Source organism: Halichoerus grypus, chromosome 4, assembly GCF_964656455.1.
Source record: "Halichoerus grypus chromosome 4, mHalGry1.hap1.1, whole genome shotgun sequence".
Taxonomy (NCBI): Eukaryota; Metazoa; Chordata; class Mammalia; order Carnivora; family Phocidae; genus Halichoerus; species Halichoerus grypus.
In genome coordinates this window covers 125,223,209-125,250,702 of record NC_135715.1, presented here as the reverse complement: position 1 = coordinate 125,250,702, position 27,494 = coordinate 125,223,209, and the positions used below count along the sequence as shown (strand labels likewise).

General features: G+C 41.9%; 2 protein-coding genes across 4 annotated transcripts in view; both read right to left on the bottom strand.

Annotated features, from left to right (window-relative positions):
* Positions 1-1,092: 1,092 nt before the first annotated feature.
* Positions 1,093-11,249, bottom strand: TBR1 (T-box brain transcription factor 1). The gene is made up of 6 exons (XM_036116758.2): positions 10,063-11,249; positions 9,316-9,470; positions 8,836-8,957; positions 8,100-8,258; positions 6,858-6,919; positions 1,093-3,617 (listed from the first exon to the last, which is right to left on the bottom strand). The coding sequence occupies exons 1-6, from the start codon at positions 10,752-10,754 to the stop codon at positions 2,759-2,761; spliced, it is 2,049 nt and encodes a 682-aa protein (XP_035972651.1). The 5' UTR covers positions 10,755-11,249; the 3' UTR covers positions 1,093-2,758.
* A 4,370-nt stretch (positions 11,250-15,619) lies between these two features.
* The window catches only part of PSMD14 (proteasome 26S subunit, non-ATPase 14), a 101,898-nt gene continuing 90,023 nt past the window's right edge, over positions 15,620-27,494 (bottom strand). For all 3 annotated transcript variants that reach the window (XM_036116761.2, XM_036116760.2, XM_036116762.2), the window contains 2 exons: positions 18,492-18,554; positions 15,620-16,035 (listed from right to left, as the gene is read on the bottom strand). In XM_036116761.2, coding sequence (XP_035972654.1) covers positions 15,937-16,035; positions 18,492-18,554 — 162 coding nt within the window. In that variant the 3' untranslated portion in view covers positions 15,620-15,936. The remainder of the gene's footprint in view (positions 16,036-18,491; positions 18,555-27,494) is intronic.

The following is a 27,494-nucleotide window of genomic DNA, read 5'->3' as shown; positions in this document are numbered from 1 at the left end:
ACGCCGTCTAGTGGCGAAATTGTCCAGGGACAACAAACCTGTTTTGTTTCCCCCCCTCCCCGCCGCCCCCCGAATTTTCCTTTTAACTGGAACTTCGAAGCCTCTTTGCATCTCTCAATTGCAAAGGGGTTTCGGGACAATCTCTACGTGGTGGTACATTTAGTCCCATAACCTGAAACTGACCCAGACTAAGCAAGAATGTTGAACAATTTTCCACCTCTTTCCTGGATCTCCTTTCTCTGGAGACAAAAGTACAAAAAATCTCTTCTCCACGAGATAAAGTCAGAGCTCTGCGGACTCCTCGACTAAGACGCAGCGACCCTACCCCACCCCCACCCCCACCCCCCAAGCTGGGATATCCACGTTTCTGCATTTGTTCTCAAGGGATGGGAATCTGGCCTGGGCAGGACTGGTACAGGAATTCCACTGTAGAAGAGATGGAGTGGTACCCCCCAGATACCTCCCAAAGCAAGTTTTAAGCTCAATGCTTAAATACCGACCATTCCGAGTTTGTTCTATGAGTCCTTACCCCACTCCAACCCCGCCCAACCCCCCTGAAACATCCCGCTCAAGAAATATAGGCCATTCTGTGTTTGCAGTTACAGATTCGCCACACATCTCCAAGGCCTCGTATTTAAAGACCGGGATTTTCGACATCTGCCTAAAGCGGTGGTCAACAGCCTATTCTGACACGCATTTCAATTACATCCTACTCTTGCCCAAAGCCTCCCGCCTGTGAAATTTAAAGAAATTCTTAAGTCCTTATTTAAGACCCTCCTTTTCCTGCTTGCATTATTTCCGACTTCAGAGAAAATCAGATAGCTACGATGAGGAAGTGCCTACATCTTCCTGGGGGGAAAAAAAGTGCAACAAAGTGAAACTTGATTCATAGGGAACTAAGTTACTTGTAAATAAGAAGGAAAAAGTAATTACTGGTAGTGCTATAAAACAAATTTAAGTGGGAAATGGGACACGATTCCCATTACACAGACTGCCCCATATTCAAGTGGGGACGGGCTATTCTTCCTTAACCCTTAAAAGTAATCACCTATAATAAAATATTTTCAAACTGTAAACTGCTTTCAAACACCATAGCGTTTTACCAGATTTATTTACTTGTTATACACAGACGATACAAACGAGCAAAAAACAAAACGTTTCTCAATGGAGTGTGTACTTGTATAAATTATTCAGTTCACAGACAAAACGAAACAAATATAAAAATCACAACATTAGATTTACAGAAGAGCCAAAATATACACACGTTTAGACCCTGAATTCCTATTAGGAAAAATCCCCCCATGGACTGGAATCTAGATTGAATATTGTGTATGATGCATATTTCACATTAATTTTAAAATACAAAAAAAAAGTATAGGTTTGCTACACAACATTAGAAATCCTACTAATCTATTTCCAGGGGGATTAATGCTCCTTATCAAATATAACAAGACTTAGAGGGGGGAAAAAACCAGTCTTACTTGCATTAATGCTAGTGTTTTCCCAAGGAAGTCAAATTTCAGCTGTTTCTAGGTGGCAGGGAAATCATTTTCAAAACTAAAATGCAGTAAAATATACAACTCACACAATTTATCTTCACTAGACTACACTATAGTTACCAACAATTCAGTCATCTATATCATTAGTAGAATATTCATTACAAAGATTTACAGCATATAAAGGTGGAGGGGGGACTGAAAAGATATTCAGAAACAGTTTGTCAGCATATTTGGCACCTGCACAGACCAGTAATGGATTTGGCACTTTGGGGAAAAACAAATAAGGCAAAATAATATTGCTGATGTAGAGCTATTCTATTGGAGGGGGGGTTGGGGTGGGACATACAACTCCAGTTAACTTTTCTTTGCAGGCATCATGCCACTTAATGGACTTGCCTATGAACAGACACCTATCCTTTACAGGTGTTTGGTCGGATTCTCCTTAGCTATTTGTGTGCATTAGGGCACAGAGTAATTATTTCATGCAACGGATTGAAGAGAAGTGAGAAACCCATCATTATCTATCAAGTATTTCACGTTTCCAGAGCCTCTTAGAATATTGTTAATTATCTCACAAGGCAATTTTTTAAAGTGGAGGGGGGGGTGGAGAAAATGGCAAAGAAAGGAAAAGAATGGAAAGGTTAAGCGTGAACTGGTTTTGTGCCTTGACGATGAAAATAAAAACTAGCCATTCGGTACAATAAATTAACACTATATACAGTCATTTCACAGGCTTTGTTCCACTAAAATTATTAACATCCCTACCATCCATCCATCCATCCACTCGGGGATAAGAAAGGACGCGCTGGGTGGGTCCAGGTTCTAGAGTCAACATCCTACGGTTTAATGGGGAGGCCGAGACTTGGAGGGTCGGAATCGCTGCTGCCTGACAGGACTGCCCAGGTCTCCTAAAGGTGAAGAGTTTCATTACAAGAAAGAGAAGGAGAGGGTGAGAAAAAGACGAGAGGGAGGAGGCTTGTTAGGAGTATAACTTCACAGAAGGAGAGTAAGGAGGAAAACCAAAAGGTTTACAGCAAAGTTGAAGGTCGGTGTGCTAACTGCAGAAACTGCTGTGCAAAAAAAGGTTAAAATCGCACTCGGAGACCTGTGCTTATTCGTTGCAGACGGTATTCGAGGGCCAGATAACAGGAGGGGGTGCGCGAGGTGGGCCGTGGGGAGGAAGAGCTGGGGAGAGCTGCGAGGGGCTGGCTGGGGGGCCGGGCGGCGGCGGGGCGCGGGGCCGGGCGGGCAGGGCCGGCCTAGCTGTGCGAGTAGAAGCCGTAGTAGCCGCCTATGTCCTTGGCGCAGTTCTTCTCGCAGTCCCGCTGGGCCAGCACCTCGCTCTTGAGCGGCGACGAGCTCTCGGACACCGGCGTGTCGGCGGGTGAGATCCGCCTCCGCTTGGCCTGCTCGTAAATCCCCGAGTCGCTCGAGTCGATGGACTTGATGGAGGAGGGTGTCTCGATCCAGCTGGAGTCGGACAGGTCCTTGGGCTTGGCGTCCTCGGCGGCGCCGGGCGGTAGCGGCGAGCGCTCGGCGGCCAGGCCCTCGGCCTCCTCGCCCAAATAGGGGTTGGCGCCCGCCATGCGCGCGGCGGCCGCGGCGCTGTTGGGCCAGCAGGGCAGCACCGAGCCCGACTTGGCGCCGCAGTACTGCGGGGGGCTGCGCGCGCCCCAGCCCGACGGGTCGGCGTAGTAGCCGAGCGGGCGGCCGGTGCAGCCCGCCGCCTGCAGCGGCAGCGCCTTCACGCCCGCCGCCGCGTAGGAGAGCAGCGTGGCCGCGTTGCCCGCGAAGTCCGTGGCTGTGTCGTAGGCCGAGGCGGCGAAGTCCAGCCGGTTGTTGGCCGGTGTCACAAACCAGCGCTGCGGCGACGGCGCGCCCGGGTCCTCGGCCTGCTGCGGCGACAGCAGCCCGTTGGTGTGGGGCACACTGCGGTCCGTGCCCGGCCCGGGGCCCGCGCCCGCACCCGGGTGGAAGCGGGCCTTGGCGTAGTTGCTCACGAACTGGTCCTGCAGGAAAGAGCCGGCCATAGCGTAACGGGCCCCGGGCACGATCTGCGAGCGCGGGGAATCGTTGGGCGAGGGGGTCAGGCGGTCCATGTCGCAGCCAGTGTAGATCCTGCGAGGGAAGGAGAGAGAGAGAGAACCGAGGGGTGGCAGAGAGGTCCCCTCGGGAGGCAAAGGGAAGGCCACCTCCACTTTTCGCCCACCCCCACACTCTCCGTCTGTAACTTGCGGTCCAGGGCGGAGACGGACAAAAGGTCACAGACTTGCGTCCTCCCCAAAATAAAATAAATCGTGAAATTGTAAAGAGGTCGGTTTGTCGTTCAGGGACCTAGGCAAAACACAGATCAAGAGGAAGGCTTCCCTGTCCCCTCGCTCTCTCTCGCCAACTGTACAGGGGATCAGAGAGCGGAGCGCAGCAGGGCTTCTCATCCCACTTCTCCAAGGTCTGCATAAACATTAGGGCAGATTTGCCCAGGGACTAAGGTGTTACTTGCCCAGTGGGCCTTTTCTGTGCAGTGAGAGTTTCTGAGCAAAATTTCTAAACGAGATACCCATTTCTTCACTCTTTGAAGAACACTTTCTTCCATCTGATACACACGCAGGCTATCCAGGTAGTAATCAAAAAAGACTGGCCTTCACCAGTCTTGAGACTTGAGGACTGCTGCTGGAAGCCTCCACAGTACTTACTGTCCATTGTTTCCCCCGTGGGATCCTTTAACCCCCACCTCTACCAATAATAAGAATTACTACTTGGAAACAAAGTCATCAATCAATAAAATTCTTTTACAAAGAAGAGGTTTTTTTGTTTTGTTTTGTTTTTGTAAAGTAAGCTCCATGCCCAACGCGGGAGCTTGAACTGACCACCCGAGATCTAGTCGACCCCAAGATCAAGAGTCACATGCTCTGACTGAGCCAGCCAGGTGCTCCAAGAAAAAGGGTTCTCTACTCTTTTTCCAAGCTTTTGAACCGTTACTGGTAAATAATAATAATAATAATAATAATAATAATAATAATAATAAAATAAAAATTAAAAAAAATTTTTAAAAAAGACAAAAAGCAAAACAAAAAAACGCCAAAAACTACCTGGGGGGCAAACTCTTACAGTGATTATCAGTCTCCTCCAAGCTAACCCTTATACAACTTGACGATGTGCCAGGCACCGTTGTCTAGGACTGTACAGATAGTAATTTCGTTAACCATCACAACAATCCTCCCAGTTATGTAGCATTATTATCCCACCCTACAGATGAGAAAACTGAGGCAAGGGGAAGTTAAATAACTTGCCCACAGACGGTAACTGTGTTACTGGGAATCACCTTAGGTGAAATAATGATTAACTCTAGGCCCTGGGCCTAGAAAATCCCATTAGAATTGAGAGAGAACCAGAGATTGGATCAAGATTGGTAGAAGTGTTTTCTTCTACACATAGACACATGCCTCCCTTTTTATTTAGCTCACACATAAATGTTTTAATCTTTAATCAACACAGTGTTTTGAGAGAGAGCCTCAGTCTTGTCAGACCTTAATCCTTTGGGGAGGAGATTCCCTGGGGAATGGCCAAGCAACCTTCTAGTCCCCCTGAACTCTTATTGCTCACCCTGTTTCTCCAAAAGTGAGCCATGCCCAAAATATCAACATAAAAGGGGATAGGGTGGGTGGCATAAGCCATTTTGCTCTCCCCTGTCCCCTAATAACTAAGGTCTCCATTTGTATAGATAAAGAAGCTTTTATGGAAAATATACAGTTTAAGAATCAAAAAGAAGTGGCTTTTCCTACAGGAGTCAGCCAGAGGAGGTCGGGTGAGGGTGATGCTGCTGCCCAGGTCCATTCTGCTTACCACACAAAACTTCCCTCCTGAAATTTAATTCCAGTTTCAAATAAGTAGAGGGAGGCAGGAAGGGAACATAACCAGCAAGGTGCAAATATCTTCTCTGTTTGCCATCACAATAGTTTAAAAAGAAAAAAGCAGCCTGCAAAAGATACAGTTTAGATGCCCATCCAGGTCCCAAACCACTTGGGATTACCGAATTGATTTGTGCAAAATAAAATGCTTTGGAACAGATGTTCGCAACAGAATTAAAAGCTCAAAACCTACAAGGCCCCCTAGTACAGAGACCAGTATCTCTGGTCTCCTGGGCCACACACTTTCCACAGTGCCGGGTCCACATTTTTAGATTGTGAGGACTAGAAAAGCTGAGTTTTTATTCTGGGGTATCATCTTGATGAGCCTTGCTTCCTCAAAACTACTTTTAAGGGAGGCACATGACAGTTATGGGCAGAAATATCAATGACTCTCTTTTCAATTTGTTATAAAAAATATCAGGAGGAAACTTTGTTATCTACCTGGAGATGGAATAGAAGCAGCCCACCCTTACTTCTCCATAAAATTAATCTATTTCTGGTCAAAGACAACTTCAACTTTGTAGCTCTATCCCAGGCACTTAATGCAAGCCATAAAATTAAAATTTATGTAGTCTTCCTTTTTATGGTCAGAATAAAAGGGGGGGGAATCCCAACGATCCAGATTTAGATTTTGCTATATAACACTATCTGAACTCTTGGGCACTATATCTGAACTCTGAGCAAGAATACTAGAACAAGCCCAGAAAGCACTAAGTTTATATCTCTTGTTGCCCCCAGAGAACATCATTTTGATAGAAAAGACATGGAGGTAAGTAAGGGAGGCCCGGAGAAAAGGGTACCAACACATTTAATTAAAACACGCCTAGATGCAAAAGATAAAAGGAAATACTTTTCTTTTGAAGCTTATAAATAATACACAGCAACAACACCTGGGTCCTTCCCAAAGCCCGAAATAACTGTAACAGTGGCTCTGCTCATGACCTTGCCTACAGTGGGTGCACATTTTTATTCAGTCCATAGTAAACTTGCACAGGAAAAGCTATTACACAAAACTTGGAAATGGGTAAATAAAAGTCACATATGCCAAGGAGTATGTAACAACTGCCAGAGCCACATGCACTTTCCTGCAGAATCGGGCGGTTTCAGACACAGACAATCTGAGCTGAGCATCTGCAGCGCCACATACAGCTCCCACACCCAGGAACCAGGGCAGCTTCCCCAGCCAGCCAGCCCCAGAGGCCCGCCAACAACTTTGTAATTCATAAGAAAGATAAAAATAAGTGGAGGAAATCTTTGACCAAAACCACAAAAGCACCAAGCCAGAAAGTCACCAGAAAGAAGGGGAGCCCATAAAAGGGCAAGGGAAAACCTTAGAAACAGCCTTGTCTTCACACACTCGAGCTTCCAAAAGCCTTGTACACAACAATCCACCTTTGACCTAAAGCCCAATTCCACAACTATTTGAGAAGGAAGGTGCAAAATTACTTACGTGTCATAATTATCCCGAAATCCTTTTGCAAAGGGGTTGTGATCTATTTTCAATTGTGTAATCTAGAAAAGACAAAAAAAAAAATTAATACGGTCTCACCTTCTGTGTAGGTGGATTAGGTGTTTACGAATATAACACCACTTTTTACAGGGGCCTATGGCCCACAATTTCATTAAGTAGCAAGGTTTCCCTACCTGAAAAATTTGAGGGAATGAATAGAAAGGGAAAAAAGAGAAAGTATCATGAAAGTTATGAGAAACATGTTTAAATTAATGATGCCTAACACTAAAGGATTGCTTTCAATTAGCTCTCCCACGTGTTCTAAGTCAGTTAAAATGCACATTTTAAAAATGCTTGTTACAAAAAGGCAGAAATCTTTAAGGGGCACTTGAATTCATCACCAAATGTTGCCTATTTTAAGTGTTTCACCACATTTTTAAAAGTTGGTCACTTCTGATTCACAGCCTCAAGAACCCATAACTGCATCTTAAAATCAGCTTTAATTTAAAATAAATGCATATTTTCATTTTTGATTCTTTCATTTAAGTTTTTTTAAAAAAATCCACCGTCACTCCTAGTAGTCAAATCAACAGAAGTAAAATAAGTTTTGGCGAACTTGCAAATGCTGAAGAGGTTCAAGTGCTAAAAAAAACTCGCTCCACAGCTTCCGGTAATTTGATTTATTGTACTTTTTAGATATGTGAATGTGTCTGTGCTTTTGATCACCCAAAAAGTGATGTTTGTTTATTTCAGCCATCAGTTCTGAGACTTTAATTTATTTATTTATTTATTTATTTATTTTTAGATAATGCCAAAGCTTGCCAATAATAAAATGCAGGGGGAAATCTGCTTGTTTTCTAAATGGAAGAAGGACTCAAAAAAAAAAAAAAAAAAAAAAGAGAGAGAGAGAGAGCGCGAAAGAGAGGGAGAGGGAGAAAGCAGATTTAAATCTGTTCTAGTTTGAGAACTAAATTAAAATTCCCAAAAGAAAAGGCCCTAGAAATCCTGGGCCCCTCAACGGTGGCCCGTGTGACCCGCGATGGAGATGAATAGGAAGCGTTTCCCCACCGGCAAGGTATTCAGGGAAGGTGCCCAGCAGGCCCCTAGCCCTCCGCCCTTTTGGCGCAGCAGAGCCAGCTGTTGCTGATGTTAGTGCCCGAGCCGGGGATGGCGGGGGCTGCGGGCAGGTGCCGGGAGAAGTCGGAGCCGCCCGCCGCGCGCCCAGCCCCCAGGCCTCCTTACATCGGTGTTCTGGTAGGCGGTGACGGCGATGAACTGTGTCTCGGGGAAAGTGAATGTCTGCACGCGGCCAGGCTGGCTGGTGTCCTCCGTGCCGTCCTCGTTCACTTCCACCACATGCAGGCGGGGCTGGTACTTGTGCAAGGATTGTAAAACCACCATCTGTCCGGCGGAGAGAAAGGGGAGCGCGGGGCGGCGCGTTAGCGCGGTCAGTGTGCGCTGGGCTGGGGCCGCGGGCCGTGCCGGGGCTGGCTGGAGCCCGCCGCCCCGGCTAACTGACCGTGGGACTCGCCGGGCAGGTGACTGGCTAGCTGGGGCAAGACCAGCCCTGGTTCCTCCGGGAGCAAGGATCACCGGAGCACCGGAGGAAAACCGAACCCGACTGCCTGGTCGTCAGGGCCTCCCGATCCGCCTAGCCCTCCTTTTAGGAGGAACAAAGATTTTTACAACCCCAGATCCTGTGGGTTTCCTTTTCGAAATCAATCAATCAAGTATTTGTACAGTACTTGGGAAGGTCGGGCACTCGGGAATTGGGCGGGGGGCAAGAACAACTTTATAGGAGGGTGGAAATAGAATTTTTAAAAAGTCTTTTTAATGTAGCAAAGAAACATATGTCCAGTTTCTCATGCTGATTTAAACCAACGGACTGGATGTTAGCGAGGGACGTACGTGTGTGAGAGAGAGAGAGAGAGAGAAGAGAGAGGGTGGGGTGGGGGGCAGGAGCGCTTGAGCCACTGACCTGCCCATTGTTGTTTGAAGCTCCTTTGTTGTTTGTAAGTTTTAATTTTCCAAAAGAGATTTCTTGGCGCATCCAGTGAGCCCCCGTGTTGGGGGAATCCGGATGCATATAGACCCGATTTCCTAGAGAAAGAAATACGTTGTTTACATATGCCCCGGGCACTGCCCAGTCCCAACTCCTCACCGCGTAGGACACACACACACACACACACACACACACACACCTTATTCCACAGTGAGGCCCATTAGCTGGGGGTTTTTTAGGCCTCGCTTTCTTCCTATTAACTGGAGATGATTAAAATAGCTTTTGCATAATCCTCCCCCTTCTCGCTGCTCAGTCTGTCCCCCTATCCCCTTCGTTTCCTTTTAGAAGTCATTGGCCGATCGTTTTAAAAGTCTCTCGAGCCAGTCCACAAAGGCTTTAATTAATCATTCTCACCTAAATAAGTGTCAGGAAAATGTGTTAATTGGAAGGACTTGCCTTGCACATTGGTGTCCGCTTTGCCGCAAGGAACCCATTTGCCTCCTTGAAACCTCCAGTGATTGGGATCCGCCAAAATCACATCCACAAAAATATTGTAATGAGCCGTGGGATCGAGACCAGAAATGTTAAAACTTAAAAAAGGAAACATGCGCCTATTTAAATTAAAGGGGGGGGGAGAGAAAACAAGAGAAAAAAAAACACATAAATGTTAAAGATTAAATGCAAGAAGCGCGGCGCCAGATAGCAAAGCAAAACTTGTTCTTCCAGCGTCGATGAGCGAATGTTTGCTGGGTTAGAGAAGGGGTGGTGGGGGAGGAAAAGAAGTGAAGCTGAAGTCGGGGAGATCGGCGGGTGAGCTGTGGAGTGGGGAGTCGGCAGGTGTCACTGCCCAGGTGGAGAGTGAGGTTGGCGACCCGCACCTCCACCTGCCCTTGGTTCCGGGCTTTGATGCGTCCCTACAATTTCCCAGCCGCAGGCCGGGACTCTCCCTCTCTTTCGCCTTTCTCCAGCCCTTGACTGGTTCTCTGACCACCTTTCTAGAGCGGGAACCCCCTTACCAACATCACCGCGGCGGTTATACCTTCCACTTTCCCCTTTTTCCAAAACCAGTCAACTCCAGGGCGCACCAGAGCGCCTTCCACTCCGCTCCCGACCCCAAAACATCGCTACCGGGGTTAGTCACAACCCAGCGCTCTTGCCCCCGGGCCGTGCCTGGAGCAGCGACTGCCAAGAATGTAGCATTACCTTCCCTGTTTGGTGATGATCATCTCCGTTTGGTGGCGGTGAAATTTCAGCCAGAGGGGCCTGTTGCACAGGTACACCTGCGCTTTGCCGGGTACCAGTCCGGGCTGCGTGGAAGAGAACTGGTAGAACGGGGCTCCTTGGTAGGAGTGGCTGTACTGCTGTGGGTAGGGGTAGCCGGCCGCGGGGTAGCCCTGCGGTGAGGAGTTGGACAGGAGGCTGTTGTAGGCTCCGTTGGTGATGACCGGGTGGTGGGCCATGTAGCGGCTGGGACTGCCGATGGAGAAGGCGGGGTGCGCCGGTCCGTGCTGGCCGGGGTACGGGAACATGGCACTGGGAGCAGTGGCCGCAGACTGTGGCTGGCTGGACTGAGAGAGGAGGTAGCGATCTGCAGCAGAGCCATCGAAACTGTGACGAAGCTCAGAGACCCCGTCCAAGACAGGAGAGAGTTTACTTCTCTGGACGTCCCCTGGTGAGTCCTTGGAGTCAGGAAAATTGTCTGTATCTGACTGATTCGTCATCCCCCTGGTAATTTTTTTCAAAGGTGAACTTCTCTCCAGGTTGTCAGTGGTCGAGATAATGGGATGATCGTGCAAGACAAGCTCAGATCCGCCTGAATGTGGGTAGCTGCTGCTCACATTGAGAAATTTCTTGGAGAGCATGATAGAAGGAGAAAGGCAGTGCTCCAGCTGCATAGCTCTAGAACCTGAACACTCGCCCTCCTGTCCCTGGTTTTTAAAGTCCTATTTATCATAAACTAGAAATCCACAGACCCCCTCACTAGACAGAAAGCACTTCAACCAGCAAATGCTTCTCAAAGGTTTGATTTACTTTTTTTTTTCCCCTGGGAGAAGAGATTGGCCAATTGACACTATGCAGCAATCAGAAAAGGCTCACTTTTGATCTTGCTGCTTGTGCAGCCGATGAAACGGCTCCTGCCATTGGTTAACTGCTGACAGTAATTTAATTAGATAGACATTAATTAGGATAATCACCTGGCTCCTGGTCGCGACGATCATGGCAAATTGAAGGGGATGATTTTATTGTTGGCTTGGGGGGTGGGGAATGTGTGTTGGCTTTACGTGAGCACTGTTGTGTCACCTTTAAGCTTTGTGACCACTGCTTTAGGAAGATTCAAAGATGTGCAATTTACTAAACATTTCCCTACCTTCCCCCCCACCTCCCTCCTCTCCAGCCGAGGGGCGGAGGAGGGAATTCGATGATGCTAGGAGACTTTTCGGATCTGAATGAGCCAAATATTCAGTTGAATGTAACGATTTCAAGTGCAAAGTATACAAAGCGCGAGCCGGTGGCCTCTTCTCGCCCTGTAAAAGTTCCAGAGTCTGTCTTTTCCAGTTAATACAGAAGCACATAACACCTGAGCCAGTCCTTTGTGAGCAGGTCCTGCGTGTCCTCGGCAAACCGCCTCCCCCCCCCACCACGCACACCTTTTTAACTACATACATAAATAAATAAATCACTGCTGCTGAGAGCCACAGCGATGAAAGTGAGCGGGAGGGGGGAGAAGTGGGGGCGAAAAGCTGCAACTCACCCACCCATCCACCCACCTCGGGAAGGTTCGGTTTCTTGCTTGAGCACAGAAACAGTGACAATCCATGATCACCTTTTTAAGTTTTGAAATAATCATAAGCTGTCGGGCTGAAGTGCTTTAATGTATTTGCAGTGATGTTTACGAGGTCTTTACTAAATATTTTATCAGCGAGCTTGGTTGCAGATTATCTGAAGAGCATCTAACTGGGGGCAGGCGCCATGCATGCCGCGCGTCCCACTGCACTTCCTTCTCTCTGAGGTACTGGCTTGGCGACAAGGTTCAAAAGCCTCGCCAGGAAAAGAAAGGGCCGAGTCCTCGTGCAAATGGGTTCGCTGGAAGCGCTGATCTGGGGAGACAGAGTGGAAGTGGTGTCAACGCAGTGATCGATACCGAAGACGTGTGTGTGTGTGTGTGTGTGTGTGTGTGTGTGTGCAACGTTTATATAATCTGGAGGGGAGGGAAAAAAAACCATGCCAGTAAGTTTAAAATGAGGAAGAATCAACGGAGGAATAGAGAAAATAACCAATTTAAAAGGATGTTGGCACAAATAAATAGCACGAGGCCCAAAGCGACCCTGAGATGTCGGAAGAAATCTCCCAGTACTGGCTCTAGAGAGGAACCCAGCCCTGCGCCTGGACCAGAGGGCCGAGAGCACAGAGGCTTTATCCGCCCCAAGTTGCTTCCGGCGGCGGCACCCGCCAATCTGCCCTCCTGCGGCTTTCCCCGGGACGCCGAGCCGCGCGGGAAGGAGGAGGAGGAGCGCGGCGGGAGCTCAGTTGGGCCCCGCAGGCTGGCCGACAGGCGGGCGGGCTCCGCGCCGAGCACTGCTAGGGCTGGCAGCCGAGCGGCCCTCCCCGCGCCCGGCCATCCGCCCGGCTCTGGTCCATTGTCTAACGTCCCCGAGCGGCCTGAGCGTAGGCTGCCCAGCTCCTCGGCGGTCCCGAGAGGCAGCCGCCGCCCGGGAGGCTCAGGGAGCGTGGAGAGAGCCGCGCTGGCGCAGACGCCGGGGGCAACACTCTTCCAGTGGCAGAGGCACGGCCCGGGAACCTCCGCCCGGTGCCGCCGAAGCCTTCGAGAGGGCGCGTCAGCCCTCCTCGGGCCTCGGCACCTCCCTGACGGAGAGCGGCGCTGGGGACATTGGGTGGGTCCTGGACTTGGGCAGAGAGGGGTTAACCAGACTCGACTTCCGCCTAGGCGGACGCCTTTTTAAAGAGCGCTGCCTCCGTGGACCGAACGGTCAGCGCGGAGCCCAGCCTGAGTCCCCGAGGCGGGCTGGGCGCCTTGGCTGCAGAGGGCACCAGCTGCGCCTCCAGCAGGGCGCCGCGAGCCAGGCCCAGCGCGGACGGCCCTGGGCTGGACAAGTGGGTGACCAGATGTCCGACTGAAGCCGAGACAGTTTTCGGAGAGAAAAATACAGCCAGACCCATTTTTTCCTTTCGGAAGCAAAGCTCAGCTCCTGGCCATGAAGCTTCATCAACAAGCAGGGCCTTGGCTGTTGAGGCTTCGGGGCGCGGGGGAGGGGACAGTAGCTATGACACTATTTGACACTTGGTATTTCTGCCCTTTACCTTCCACCACCATTCTCCTGAGAGGTTTTTGCCCAATTTTGGCTAGTCTTGCTTTCTCCTTCCTTCGATCATTAACTTCTTTGTCTCTGAGGGCCTCTCTGTCCCCTGCTTCCAAGGTTACCCTCCGCCCCTTTCTCAGTGGGCCAAGAGCCTTAAGTAGGCAGCCAAAAAGGCAAGACTGCACCTGGGCTCTTGAGGCTTTCTCATTCGTGGCATCCTGAATTAACTTTTTAAAGAATGAAGAATGCAAAAATGAAATGTTAAAGTATAGAAAAGGAATAGAGTGAAACTTCCTCAGCTTTTAAGGAATTGGAATAGGAGATAAATGTGCATTCTGACTTTAGATTATCAGTACTAAATTCAGTGATTCCTCATTACAGGCTATATCTTGAACTTACATATGCTCAAAAGGGAAAACTCACTTTCCTCAAGATCAGCACACCTGCTCTTGGGCCATACTTGTGTGCAGCAGGGATTCTCAGACTTTAAAGTGCATATGAGCCATGCCAGGATTCTTGATTCAGGTCTGAAGTGGGGGCCTGGATTCTCTATATATAATGAGCTCCCAGAAGAGCCAGGTGCTCCTGGTCCAGGCAGATCACACTGTATAGTGTGGCTGGAGCTTCCAATGGCCCCATGTTAGTCAAAGAGGAAAGCAGGGACATGTCTATACTAGAGGCAAGCAGGAGTTCGGGTTCTTGTGCTGCTTTAATGCTGCATAAGAGATGGGTAAAGATGCCCACATAAGCACATACACACCTTACTGAGCTTGTGATTAAATAAGTCATTTCAATGCCTAACTGGACCTGAGCCACCAGGCTGCTGCTAAAATAGCTGTACATTCCAGGACAAAAGTGTTCATTGAGACTCAGAGCATCCTAATTTTGATCCATTCCAAATCTCGAAAGAAAATGCAGGTTTTTGCTAGGAGGGATCCTGGTAAGGTTTTGAAATTGGGAGTGTTTCCAACATGAACCAAGTAGGAGAAAGTGGTACTGGTTTTGGGGAGTCCACGATAATGAGGTGATCAAATAAGAGCAAAAGGCAGGTATTGTGTAAGCCTTCTCAGGAGATGTTTTCAGGAGACTAAAATGAAAAACAAAAAAAAGTATTTCAAATGGAATGTTGAGAATAGCCTCTGGATTATTGAGGCCTTCTTCTAAGGGCACACTGTATGAAAAAAATCTTGACTAGCTCTAATGATTATCTGTGAAATAAATCATAGAACCTTATTTATGTAAAGGGAAAGATCATGTATTCAAAAAGTCTGCACACAAGATTAAATTAGGCAAAAGGAAAACTTCTGCTAACTTCCACTTATATTTTAATTGTAAATGGTTAGCTGTTGTAATCTCAACAATTAAATTAATACATATTACATGTCCTACATAAAACATACTATGACTATATGTAAGAGAAAAAGCCACAGGACAAGCAAATGCTCAGAATACCTCTTATTCCACCAAAAAAGAGACTGTGAAACATAGTGGGAATTTAAGCCATTTCTACTTTTAGTTTCTGGTAATTGTTCATTAGGCAACCAGTAAGAGCCTAGAATTGTTCAAATAGGACGGTAATTTGGTCTACCACACATTCCTACCACCTCTAGTAGGAGTTAAGTCTAAATTCCAAGTCCCCAAGTAAAACCCTCTTTTAATGAAGCCTTAGAAACAAACATTTTACCATATTTTCACAAAGGATACAGACAAGAATTAAATCTGTCTCCATATGTTTTCCCATACTCCTTGGTATACCCAGAATGGTGCTGTGCCATGACTATTAATGGGGGCAGTTATTATATCAGGTTAGAAACAGGTTGAGGGATAAGGTCATCTATAAAACCTGCTATTAGTCAAATTTTTGTCTTTATCAGAAAACTGAGTACTTTAAGTTAATTGGGGAAAGATGAGAGAAAACAGTGACAAAATTATTTCTTATGTGCTCATGATACTAAATTCACATTATGGTGCCTTTTCTTAATTTGCTTTGAAGAGATTATATACCTTCTGTGGCTGTCTTAGCTAAAAGTTTAGTGGAGTTTGAAGCAGGCAACTTCCAGGTAACCTCCACATTGGTAGAATGTACTCTTTAAAAAAAATAATAAAGTCTAAATTAATATTGTTCCCTTTTTCTTCTTAAATGTACTCCTCTGAAACCCTGGAAAGTATAATATGTTAAGATACTGACTATACAATATTAATTTGTGACAGATACTTTTAATAAAATATGTCAACATTTTTTTCTGGGTTACTCACTAATGGGGTAGCAACTCCTTAATGGCGATCATTTTATATTTGTGAAGTTTTGTTATCACACTGATGTTTTATGTGTTGTAAGATCTTAAATTGCAAAGAGAAACATATCTTTGTGTGAGATTTTGAGAGCACTGTCAAATGTTACTCTCTCAATTCCACCCAGTGCCAAAAAACCTCAGGAGACATAGATTGTAAATGTATTTTATTTTGTAAGCAACAATCAAAATATATTTGTGTTACTGATTTCTTCAAATATTAAATGGGATCTTAACAAAATTTGTCCACTTTGATGTATTCTTATACAACTTTGGAATCTGCAAAGACCCTGACTAAAGAAACAGAAGTAATTGCACAACCGAGACTGAAGGTGTTACAGTACTGCAAATGATGCCAGATGTCTTACATTTAACCAAACACACCTTCAGAGGTCCCTTGATTTTGAGCATTAGGAACAATAGAGGAATATACGCTGAAAGTATCACCAATAGCTTTTTGCATTGTTTTATTTAAATACGACAGTATCCAACATAGCTGCTAAACACTGGACAATATTTGAAGTCATAAGTACATCCACATGTTCCTCCAAATGACGTTTGGGGTCCTAAATAAGAAAATAAGGAAAGAAAAAGAAAAAAGAACCATATTACTGATAGAAGAATTACTTAGTTTAAGTAGTTGATGAAACTGGTAAAGAAAGCCAAACCTAAATTTATATATATTTTACAATTTCATTTTCCTAATATATTGTTATGTTCTTAGATAAAACCTGATAAAATAATAGATTACACAATAAAAAACTTATTTACACAATCAATGCTTCGATTCTGTACCAGAAATTATAAAGAGTAACAAGGAATTCTATACAGCCGCAGCATCTGATTTTTTAAAAACAAAGTATAAGCATTTATAAGTGTACATAAGCCCAAGTATGTGTGCATATTTTCTGCCATTCATATTTATTGACTGTCTAAGAGGTTCTTTACTCGAAGCAGACGTACCAATAGGTAAGAGTTCAATGTGAATTCTTTCTCATCACTTCCTCTGCAATTTTAATTTAAATTTAATTCCTGTATAATTTTAGTATTTCAAGAAAAAGTGCTTTAAATGATTCAGGAAATACTCTTGGATCAAAAGCCACTGTTAGTTGTTTAAAAATCTAAATACAATGTTAAGATATACATAATTTACATGTATATAATGTGTATAAAATAATGCTAAGAATACATATTTTCTGCAGCTATTTTGAAAAAATAAAGTATCAGAGAAAAGCATATAGGTACAATCTTTTAACTGAAACCTGATCAAATCTATATTTGAAACATCTGAGTTAAAAATGAGGCTTAAAATAACACTGTAATAAATGAAGTTAAATTAAAATGCTTAATTATATTTATGTTTAAGGGTGAGCTGAATGAAGTATTTCAACTAAATGTGAAAGCTTTAAAATATATATATCGCACACAATAAAAAATTCTCAATTAAAGCATTATTTTTGTATAGGTATTGCTAAAATACCCAAGACTCCTAACTTTAAACAAATGCTCATCACTGGAATTATTTCTTGGCTGTTCTTTTCTAAATTACAATTTCAATACATGCTTGATTTCCTTAAACAACCCAGAGATGCAACATGCTACAAATAATTTCAAGTAATTAGACCACATATTAAATTTTCTTTATTTCAGAAATAAGCCTTAGGACATTTTAGGTGAAAGTGTCTGAGAAAGACTGGCAGGAGTAAAAGATAGTGATCTGATTCCATTACAGACAAACAGTTTTGCTTTTGCCACGCAATAGGCTAAACCAGTTAAATGCTAGATTAAAAAAAATGATTCTGATGATTATTCGACTTTGCCCATTACATATTTTTCAGCTTCACTTTTAACTTAGACCTTTTATTTGTTGCTAACTGCTAAAATCTACATCGTAGCCTCAGAGTCATTTATTCAAAAAACAGTTAGTGAGTTCTATCAAGTGCAAGACTCCAAGTTGGTGATCTAATAATATATATTAGGACTACAGTAAGTAGTGGGAACAGACAAGGTAACCAGATCACACAGGATGAGAGAACAAGATGAACTATACTTCATTTTGTTTGGGGAGGGTTCTGGCTGTTTTAAATTATAATATTCAGAATGTAGTGAGATTTAATTTCACTAATTATGATATTTAAGTCAGACCTTTGCCCCTACTGCTCTGTTGGAGTAACTGGTTTTGTAGTGAACTGGTAACACACTTCCCTCAGTTATCTACATTACTTCTTGTGGCAGCTGGGTGATTCTTAGAGATTTCCCATCCAAGAATGGTCCTGGCCCAAACCTACATAGCTTGTGAGATGTGATGGGATCAGAGCATATGGTAGGATGGCTGAAAGCAAAGACAGCTTAGTGTCTTGCATCTGAAATATCAAGATTCTGCCAACATCAGCAATATGATAACCATGTTCCATGAAATGAAAAAAATGTAATCAACATTCTTTAAAAAACAGTCTAATTAATCTGTAGATTCTTTTAATTGGCTGGTGTGTTCCCCCAACCCTCAGAAAATAGGAACTAAAATATATATTTCATCTTGGAAATGTGAAAGAGCAAATACTTAAAACCCTTTCTCCTCACTCACTATAATCCAATGGGGCTCTCAGCCTTCTTAGGAACATTACCTACAAACTGAAGCCTACATACTGACAAACTGTATCATTTAAAAAACTGATACATATGAAATAAACCATTATATTATCTTCACTGATAATATTATTTCAAGTAAAAATAATACCTGAATAATTAACTCAGGACACAAGTTTCTTGATTTATTTCTAGTAAGTCATTTTCACTAAAGATAGTATCTTACAGATCTATTTGTGACTTCACTATATATGGCAAAGAGAATTTGACATCAAGTAATTCAGTGACCTTTAAAATTAGCATCATAGTTACAGGACAAAAGAAAAATGTAGAGCGAACAAACAGGGAAACAAAAATCGTACAGGCCCTCCCACAGTTTTAACTCTACAAGAGCACGTCATTGTGCGACGGCATAACCTATTCCAGTATACCTCACCTGCTTGCCGACATTCTTTATTGCCAGCTGTTCTGCTGTCATCTTATCTTCTTCTTCTACGGCCTGTGAATGAGACACAAAGGACAGAGTTTCAAATTCCAAATTTACTTTTCCCACCACAGAACACTCACGGAGGACAACGGTGATCATAATTTTCATTCACAGAACCTTTTATTCAAGTGACTTACTAAACAAAAAAGCAAGTTTGCTAATCTTCAGAATAACCTTCAGTGTAATAAAAACTATTACCGCCATCATTTATGTTTATTGTATTTTTTTTTAATTTTATTTATTTATTTGAGAGAGAGAGCGAGAGAGCACAAGCAGGGGGAGTGGCAGAGAGAAAGGCAGGCCCCCCGCTGAGCAGGGAGCCTGACTCCACGAGGGGCTCGATCCCAGGACCCCAGGATCACAACCGGAGCCGAAGGCAGACACTTAACTGACTGAGCCACCCAGGCCCCTACCACCATCATTTTGAAAACAGACTTAAGGAATACGTAAAAGACACTGAATATGTCAAACTGGACCACCACATGGTAGTATTCCCCATCTGGAAACTGTTACAGAATTCTTTGAGGGATGGCTAAAGTGGAGGAGAGAAGTACCTGAGGCAGTTCTTATGGCACCATGGTGCTAACTAGTCCTATTCTGTCTTCTTTTCCTTGTTCTACTTTCATTACACCTCTGCCCCAACTTCCCATTTCTTTGTCTCCTTTTTTTGGTCAACTGAACCCGTGCACACCCAGTATCTATTTAACTATCAGCAGCTCTTAGGATGCTGCCTTTTGATCCACTTAACAAATCATATAGTTTTCTCCCTTCATAACTCTACGTATTTAAATCTCTAAAAGTAGTACATGTATTCGGAAAAAAAAAAATCTCACTTTTCCATGACTGATCTTTAGTAATCATGAAGAAACAGAGTAATCTGAAGTTTTCAATAGGAAAACTTACTTGAATTCAAAGTCAAATCAAGTAAAAATTAAATCAACAAAACAATATACACAAACCATTTTCTACTATTTTCAGTTAGCTACAAACTCCTATGTGTATGACCATAAATTTTCTAGCAAGTAATTACGAAAGAATTACAGCATGTAGATTAGCTACCATCACTGCCCCCTCTCTCAACAACGGCACCACCATAAAACCTCTTTATTGAGAAGGAACCTCCTTAAGAGTTTGGGTAATTTTCTGTCTGAAGCCAGGACTCTCTCTGTATCAGGTGAACTCCTGGTCTATGATTTATTCATAGCATCTGATAACTGGAAAACACAGAAAACTGAAGGATCATCAACCTTAAGAAATAACACCACAGCACTTACCACAAATATGATTACAAAAGGGGTAAGATGGTGGGGGTGGAAAGCAGGAAACCAAAATCCCAGTGAGGGTTAGATTTGGATACTCTAAACTTAATAATCTCGCAGCTGCCAAATTTCTTCATGTGTGAACAATGAACATGTAGGAAATGCAATCATCAGACATTTCCCATAAACTGGGAAGTTTGGCTGCATTTCACACCTTCTTAATAGTTTTGTAAACAGAGAACTTGAAAATGAGCAAAGATGGCAAGTGTCTAATTTTATAAATGGACAAACTATCTAGAGAATTTTCCCCAGTAGAACCTGCCTGAAAAGAAAAGATGGTGAATAAGTACTGTATCTACTGATTACTAGAGGATACTTATTTACAACACATCATTAAGAAAATACATTTATGACTCATAAACCTGGAAGAAGGAAAAATAAAAGCTAATAACACTCCAAATCTAGAATTCCCTAGATAGAGAATATGTTCATTTTCAGAGTCAGATGTCACTCCTGTTATGCTCAACTAGTAAAAAAGTATTACGTAAGTGGGAAATTGCTTCTCCCACTATCTCAATGTTTTACATATATAGAAACAGGAGCAACACATAAAAAGTTTGTTTTTCTGAATTACTTTTACAAATCATGACACTATACCTTACCAACTTGAAAACATTATTGGATGAGTGAATGGAACAATTCACATAAGTTTGTACTCTGCATTCATTCAGTGTTAGCTGCTCTATGCACATGTCAAAAACAGTACAGTACTGCAAGGAGGTAAGAGTTTTGGAACTTGGCTCAAAATACCATTCAATGTACAAACAGTTATTACAAAGTATTCTGGAGTACTGCAAATATCAAAGATGGCAGGTATGCAAAGATGAAAGTCAAAACACACTGATCTTATTTAAAAGGTTAAATAGGATGTAAAAAGCTCTAACTTAATTTTTAAAATCTTTTACATCATTTAACCACTTTACCAATTAGTTTTTCCATTTCCAATAATTAAAAGAGAGAGTTCACAAACTCTTCGAGAAGTGCAGATGGTAAAAAGTACTCCCAGCCATAGATGCCATCTGGAAAATGAGGAGCAGCTGTAGATTTAGGCATATACTAAGGTTGCAAACCCCCATGACAAAGAATAAGCACATCTTTTTCATTCTAAGATAGACCAGAGCAGACCAGATCATCACATCAAACCCTTAAATATTTTCTCCACTTACCTAAGTCACCTATATCTCATCTACCATCTGGGCAAGACCAGTTTGTCTTCATTCATAGTTCTAATCTGGCTAGTCACCAGGAAAAATTAAGAAATGGTAGCAGCAGAAACAAATGAAATTCAGGCACAGGCAGTGTCCTCACTAGGGGAACTTCTGTGTTTATGGCAACTTCTGTGATTTGGCATCAAATTTTGCTTTTGCATTCATGCTCTTCGGTTTACTCAACCAACAAAAAAGCACTGAAAATGTTTGTGGCTATTCACACTAGAAACGTTTTTAACAGTTTATCAACAAAGACCCCCAGATGGCTATCCCATCATGCACGGTCTGCACAGTTCTAAGAAATTCCTAGAATTTGGTCTGTTATGTTATCATAATCCCCTCAGATGTACCCCCATCTTAAAGAGGCTTTTACGAAACCCATTAACTTCATTCTCTTTTTTCTGGTAATGGTCAAATTTATTAAATGGAAAACCAGTATCTTAGATTCTACCACTTAATCTACCCTTTAATAAATATGGACTGGATTCTTTGCACTTCGTTAACACTCTCCACCACGTAAATTCCAACGAACTGTTTTCTTGAACTTTCTGAATGCCTTTAAGAGCTTCTCCAATACCTGTTTTCTCTTCTAATCCTTTAACTTCTCTGCTTTTATGACACCGTGTCTCTTACTCTACTTCACACTTCTCTAGTCCTTGGGTTTCTTCTTTTCCCTTTGAAATGTTAACTTTCTTCACTCTATAACACACCATACCCCCATTTAAACACATGCTTTCTAAAATCACATATATGGTAATTTTTTTCACCATTAAACAAACTCTGAGTAACTGCTAGTGAATTTTAAGATAATGTATTTTACTTCTTTCTTGATTTTATGTGAGGTCAGTGTATTGACTATATAACTGAAAATCACATTACTGGGTTAAGGCAGTAGAGAATGAGTTTAAAGAAACGGCTTTTATAAAACATACTTGGGAAAGCAAAATTAACAAACACGAAACAATTAGAAATCTGAGACAGGATAAGAGGTGTGAGTTTGGAGAAAACTGGTTTTCCTACCACTATCAGTAATTCAAATATTACCATACATGTGCTTTTACAAATATTAATTTACTGAATCCTTAAAACATCCCAGTGAATTCATGTAATCTACATTTTACATATGAAGAAATTAGGCACCTTTGAGGAACTATATGGTAATTCCAGCAATACTTCTATTATAAAAAAACGTATTTCTAACTCTCCTTTTGGAATAGCTTATAACACTCCAGTACATTCTATACATGTCCTCAACAGCAGAATTTTCATTTTACATATTGGTAATCACTCATTCTGAATAAGATAGTTCTTGCTCTTCGAGGAGCTCACATTTGGGCTTTACTTGCCTATAAATCTCAAACTGCAATGCAGTATGAAATATACAAAAATGGAGTGTGCACAGAGAACAACAGGGACACATACAGCCATACAGCTAATAAGCAATGCAAGTGTGACTTCAACAGTACTATCTATCTCCAAAGACCTTGAAGCAACATTCATGACAATTCAGGAAATGATTAGTTTTTAATGACACATCCTAAATAATAACAAAGCCAAATCCATGATTTAATAAATGGCCTGAACAGCATAAATTCTTTCTAAAAATCTTACAGGGAATCCAATTTTCAAGTGTAATTACACAAAATAGAGATATACAATAAAGATCGTATGTATATGTGTGTGCACACATAATGGAAATTGTAGTTCAGCTTGTTGAAAAAATTTCTATGGCAGAATCTATTTGCTGCCTACCCAACATATATTTTCCCCTTCTTTTGTAATATAACCCTGATTTTAGTAAAGGCAGTGATGGTCCCAGGTAAAAGACGACACTAGGGGCGCCTGGGTGGCTCATTCGTTAAGCGTCAGTGAAATATAATCAGAAGTGCTGCTGGGTAGGACTTAAGAAAAGGATTGTGAAAGGGAATTGATTTAGCTGGGAAGTAACCCCCCTTTTGCCCTTCCTTTTTTACCTGTTGCTGGGAACTCGGATGGGATAGCTAAAGCTCTAGCAATCACTGTGAATCATGAGGATATCTACAGGATGGAAGCCACTATAAGGGAAGTGGAGCAAAAGATAGAAGGAATCTGGGTTTGGGGCACCTGGGTTGCTCAGTCAGTTGAGCATCCAGGTTTCGCTCAGGTCATGATCTCAGGGTCGTGAGACTGAGTCCTGAGTCAGGCTCTACACTCAGTGGGGAGTCTGTCTGAGATTCTCTCTCTCCCTCTCCCTTTGTCCCTCCACCCCTGTGCACTCTCTCTTTCTCTCAAATAATAAGTAAATCTTAAAAAAAAAATCTGGGTTCATGATGACCTCAAAGTTTCATACTGGCCTTGAGTTGCCAGAAACCTACATTTCTATCTTGTTGAAGCCATTGCTACTTTGAGCTAACACAATCTTAGATATAAGTAACACCTGGTTAATGCAAAAACTGAAAATAATGCAGGATTTACATAAAGCATATCATTTCCCTGCCTTCCACCTTTAAGCTGACAGTGTTAACAACATAATACGTTGAGATAAATGGAAGACAGGTATCTTTTTTTTAAGATTTTTATTCATTTATTTGAGAGAGAGCACAAGCAGAGGGCAGAGGGAGAGGGAGAAACAGACTCTCCACTAAGCAGGGAGCCCACGCAGGGCTCAATCCCAGGACCCCGGGATCATGACCTGAGCAGAAGGCAGACAGAAGATAGATGCTTAACCGACTGAGCAACCCAGGTGCCCCAAGATAGGTATCTTTGAAAAGGAAAGGGAAGGTAAAATAGTAGGCACTTTTCATGTTGTTTTATAATTTAATTTTTTATATAATAGAATTTAAATATTTCTCTAAGTCGGTACTTATAGAATTTTATTCTTCATAATAAACCCTTAAAAGAGAACATGTTAGTTTTAAGAGTCATATGCATTTAAAATTGAAAGATGGCCTCCAAAAATGTTATGTCACTCTACTTACCCACTAGTGATGCATTTTCCCAAATTGTTTTTTATATTTGAAAAGAAAAAAAATTCTATTTATAATTTTAATTTTCTTCTTTGACTACTTAATAAGGTTGAACTTGTCTTTTCATGTTTATATGCCACTTGTCTTCAGTGAGTTTTCTAGCTCTTTTGTCCAAATTATTGTTTTTTAAAACTATTTTATAGGGATTCTTTGGATATTATGCATTTTTTGGATACTAGCCCTTTCTGTGTTACCAGTACAAATATTTTCTCCCAGTCTGACTCCTAACAAGCATTCAATAAATGTTAGTTATTTTTATTGCAGATAAACTTTACTGTCAAGTTATCAAAACTTTAAAACCTCATTGATATTCTTACTATCATTAAAGTAATCTTTAGGAAGCCTGACAGCAGCTTTACAATACTGAATCTTCCTATTTGGAAACAAGGGAATCTATTCACAAATGTTTTTAGTATTATTCAAATAAGTCATATACATTTATACATTTCTTTCTTATGGTAATTATTTCTAAGTATTTGGTAATTTTGAATGCTATGAATTGATTTGCCTATTGTATTTTTCAACTGGTTTCAGCCTATGTAACTGCTTGGTTACCACCCACATAATTCTCTATTGTAACAGTTCTAACAATTTTCTAGTTTAGGCTCTTAGATTTCTGTTTGATTGCAAACATATCCTATCATACTTAAATAATGATAATCTGGCCTGGTTTTCCCAATATTTACATATTACTTTGTTTTTCTTATCTTATTACACTAGCATAAAACAACATTTTCCTACTTAACCAGCTACTGTAGTAAACCAAACGTAGTCATATAATTACACGTTTTATATGTAAAAAATACATATTTATTTTCTGAATTTTCTGAAATATATCTGAATTTTCTTTTTTTTTATTTGTTAAGACTGTTTTTTAATTTAATTATTTGACACACAGAGAGAGAGCGCGCACACAAGCAGGGGGAGCAGCAGAGGGAGAGGGAGAAGCAGGCTCCCTGCTGAGCTGGGGGCCCAATGTGGGGCTCAATCCCAGGACCCTGCGATCATGACTTGAGCCGAAGGCAGACACTTAACTGACTGAACCACCCAGGCATCCCCATACCTCAATTTTCTTTCAGGTTATAGAGCAGGCACTATTTCTATCTAAAAGGTACACAGTCAAATCTCAGATTTATAGGGCTACATGTTTGAAAACAAGGCAAATTTTTATGTCTGTTATTCTTAAAATACTCTCCTACAATTCATTTTTCACTTGCACTTTCACTTACAAATATCCAATCAAATATCAATATTTTAAAATTTGATGCATCTTAGCAGAATAAATTAGGAGATCTGGAATAACAGAGTGTGGGTGTTGTAGTTCGGTAATTAGAGAAATCAATGACTAGTAATCAAGCAGAATCTTTGTGTGGAATTCAGACTTGAAATAGAAAAGTTGGGACAAAGGAATTTAATTATTTTCTAATCTTCTTTCACTTTAGGAGCTAACTGGCACCTAACGGTAATTACCTTAGTTTAAAACACCAACCAATTAAAAAGAGTACTATGAAGAATTGGTAGCATGGGCCTTTCTTTTTATATTTTAAGTGTTACTAAAAACTCCACCACATTCTCTTTCAATCACAGAGGGAATTACATTCTCAAATTTGGACTCCTTCATATCACAGCTTACACATTGTTTTCATTTTATAACCAAACCTTACAAGTTTTTGAGTACTACAGAGATTTTTTAAAACTGTAAAATAGGAAAAACTTCTGTGGATGGGCAGCAGTAACCATAAATAGGTTATTTCCTGGCAGTGGTACCAATATGAATTTACTTAAACTTGCAATGTTACAGAGAAATGAAAACCATTCCTACAGTCTGCTGAATAATATTACTTAAGTCACTAATGTGTAAAAGGTTAATAACTGTTTTAAGTATGATAAACTACTTCTTTTTCTTTAATATCACTACATGAAAACATATACTAGAAAGATAAAAAAAAAATTTTTTTCCCCCTATCATCTAGAATCAGTGGAGATTTCCAGCTGGAACACTACATATACATCAGGGCATGATCTTCAAAGCCAGACCTAATTCTGCTGGAATTTCGTTTGTATGGGCCCATCAATCTTTTTCAAAGCTAAACTCTCTCCAAAGACTTCTTGCTACACGTGGCAAATTTTATACACTGTCTCTTGGCTAATATTTATTTTGGTAAGACATGTTTAACGTAGAAAGAGAAATACTACTTTTTGGTGTGACAACCAATATCAATTTTAACTGTCTCCAAAATCTTAAGCTCTAGCCCCTACCATTAAATTTTAGTCCTATATTTCCACTGCTTGTTTAAAATAAAACTCTAACTCCTTTCTCAATCCTTCTACTTCTAAATTGGAAAATTTTAATGGTACTAACATACTTCTTGTCACTTAGGAAGAAACCCTGAATTCACCCTCGATTCATCCTCCTTCTTTCACTTCATCCATCCAATGGGTGCCACGTTTTATTTATTTGTCTACTGATGTCTCTGTTCCTAATGCCACTGTGGTAAAGCTGATACCTAGTACATTTTGTTTGGATAATAGAAAGCTCCTCCTAAACAGAACATCCATTTCAAATCTCCTCTTACAGCACACTCCTTCTTTAATACTGTTGTCAAATTACATTTCTAGAGACAGGTTCTGGGTATATCATGCTCCTGGTCAAAAATAACTCTATCCTGATATTCCAAGCCCTGTTACTTGACTTCAGTAACTTAAAAAAAACTATTCTCCCCCATTCACCTTCATATATTATATACTTGAGCCAAACACAGTTTCCTAAAAGGTGTCTCTGCCTTTTCTGTCTCCTAGTCTTTACCCGTAATGTTTATTTTGCCTAGGGTAACATTTCTCTGTATGTCCAATCTTATTCAAGCTTTAAGGTCCAGTTCAAATGCTGTTATTCTCTAAGACAGCATCCTGAGTCTCCCACAACTGAAAGCAAAAGCCCCTGAATCTCTATAGGATTTCACTACAGACTTCTCTAGGGCAGTTCTCTAACTTCCAACTTGTATACAAATGAGTATACAAATCTCCTGGAAATCTTGATCAAATGTAGATTCTCATTCAGTAGGTCTGAGAGTCTGCATTTCTAACAAGATCCCAGGTGATACTGATACAGCCGGTCTGTGGACAAACTGAATACTAAGGTGTTAAGGAACACGCCAATTTTGGCCTACTGATCATTTGTGAATTTTTTTTACTGCCTCTGTCTTCCTATAAATGAAGGAAGGATCCCTGTTTTGCACTGCAACTTGTACAGGAGATATTCAATAAATATTTGTAAACAAAACACTGTATAATTTGTGTGTTTTACAAAGTGCAGGTTTTCAATACATTAATGGGTTGCAAGCTATATGTATGTGTATATAATATATATATATGATTGAAACAATAAAATTGAGTCAAATGACAACATATCACATGTAATAA

Coding starts and splice junctions, on each gene's coding strand:
- TBR1 (XM_036116758.2), bottom strand. CDS start 10,754: ATGCAGCTGGAGCACTGCCTTTCTCCTTCTATCATGCTCTCCAAGAAA. Junction 8,958..9,315: donor AGCGGACACCAATGTGCAAG/GCAAGTCCTTCC, acceptor TTCTTTCTCTAG/GAAATCGGGTCTATATGCAT. Junction 3,618..6,857: donor TTTCGGGATAATTATGACAC/GTAAGTAATTTT, acceptor CTTCCCTCGCAG/GATCTACACTGGCTGCGACA.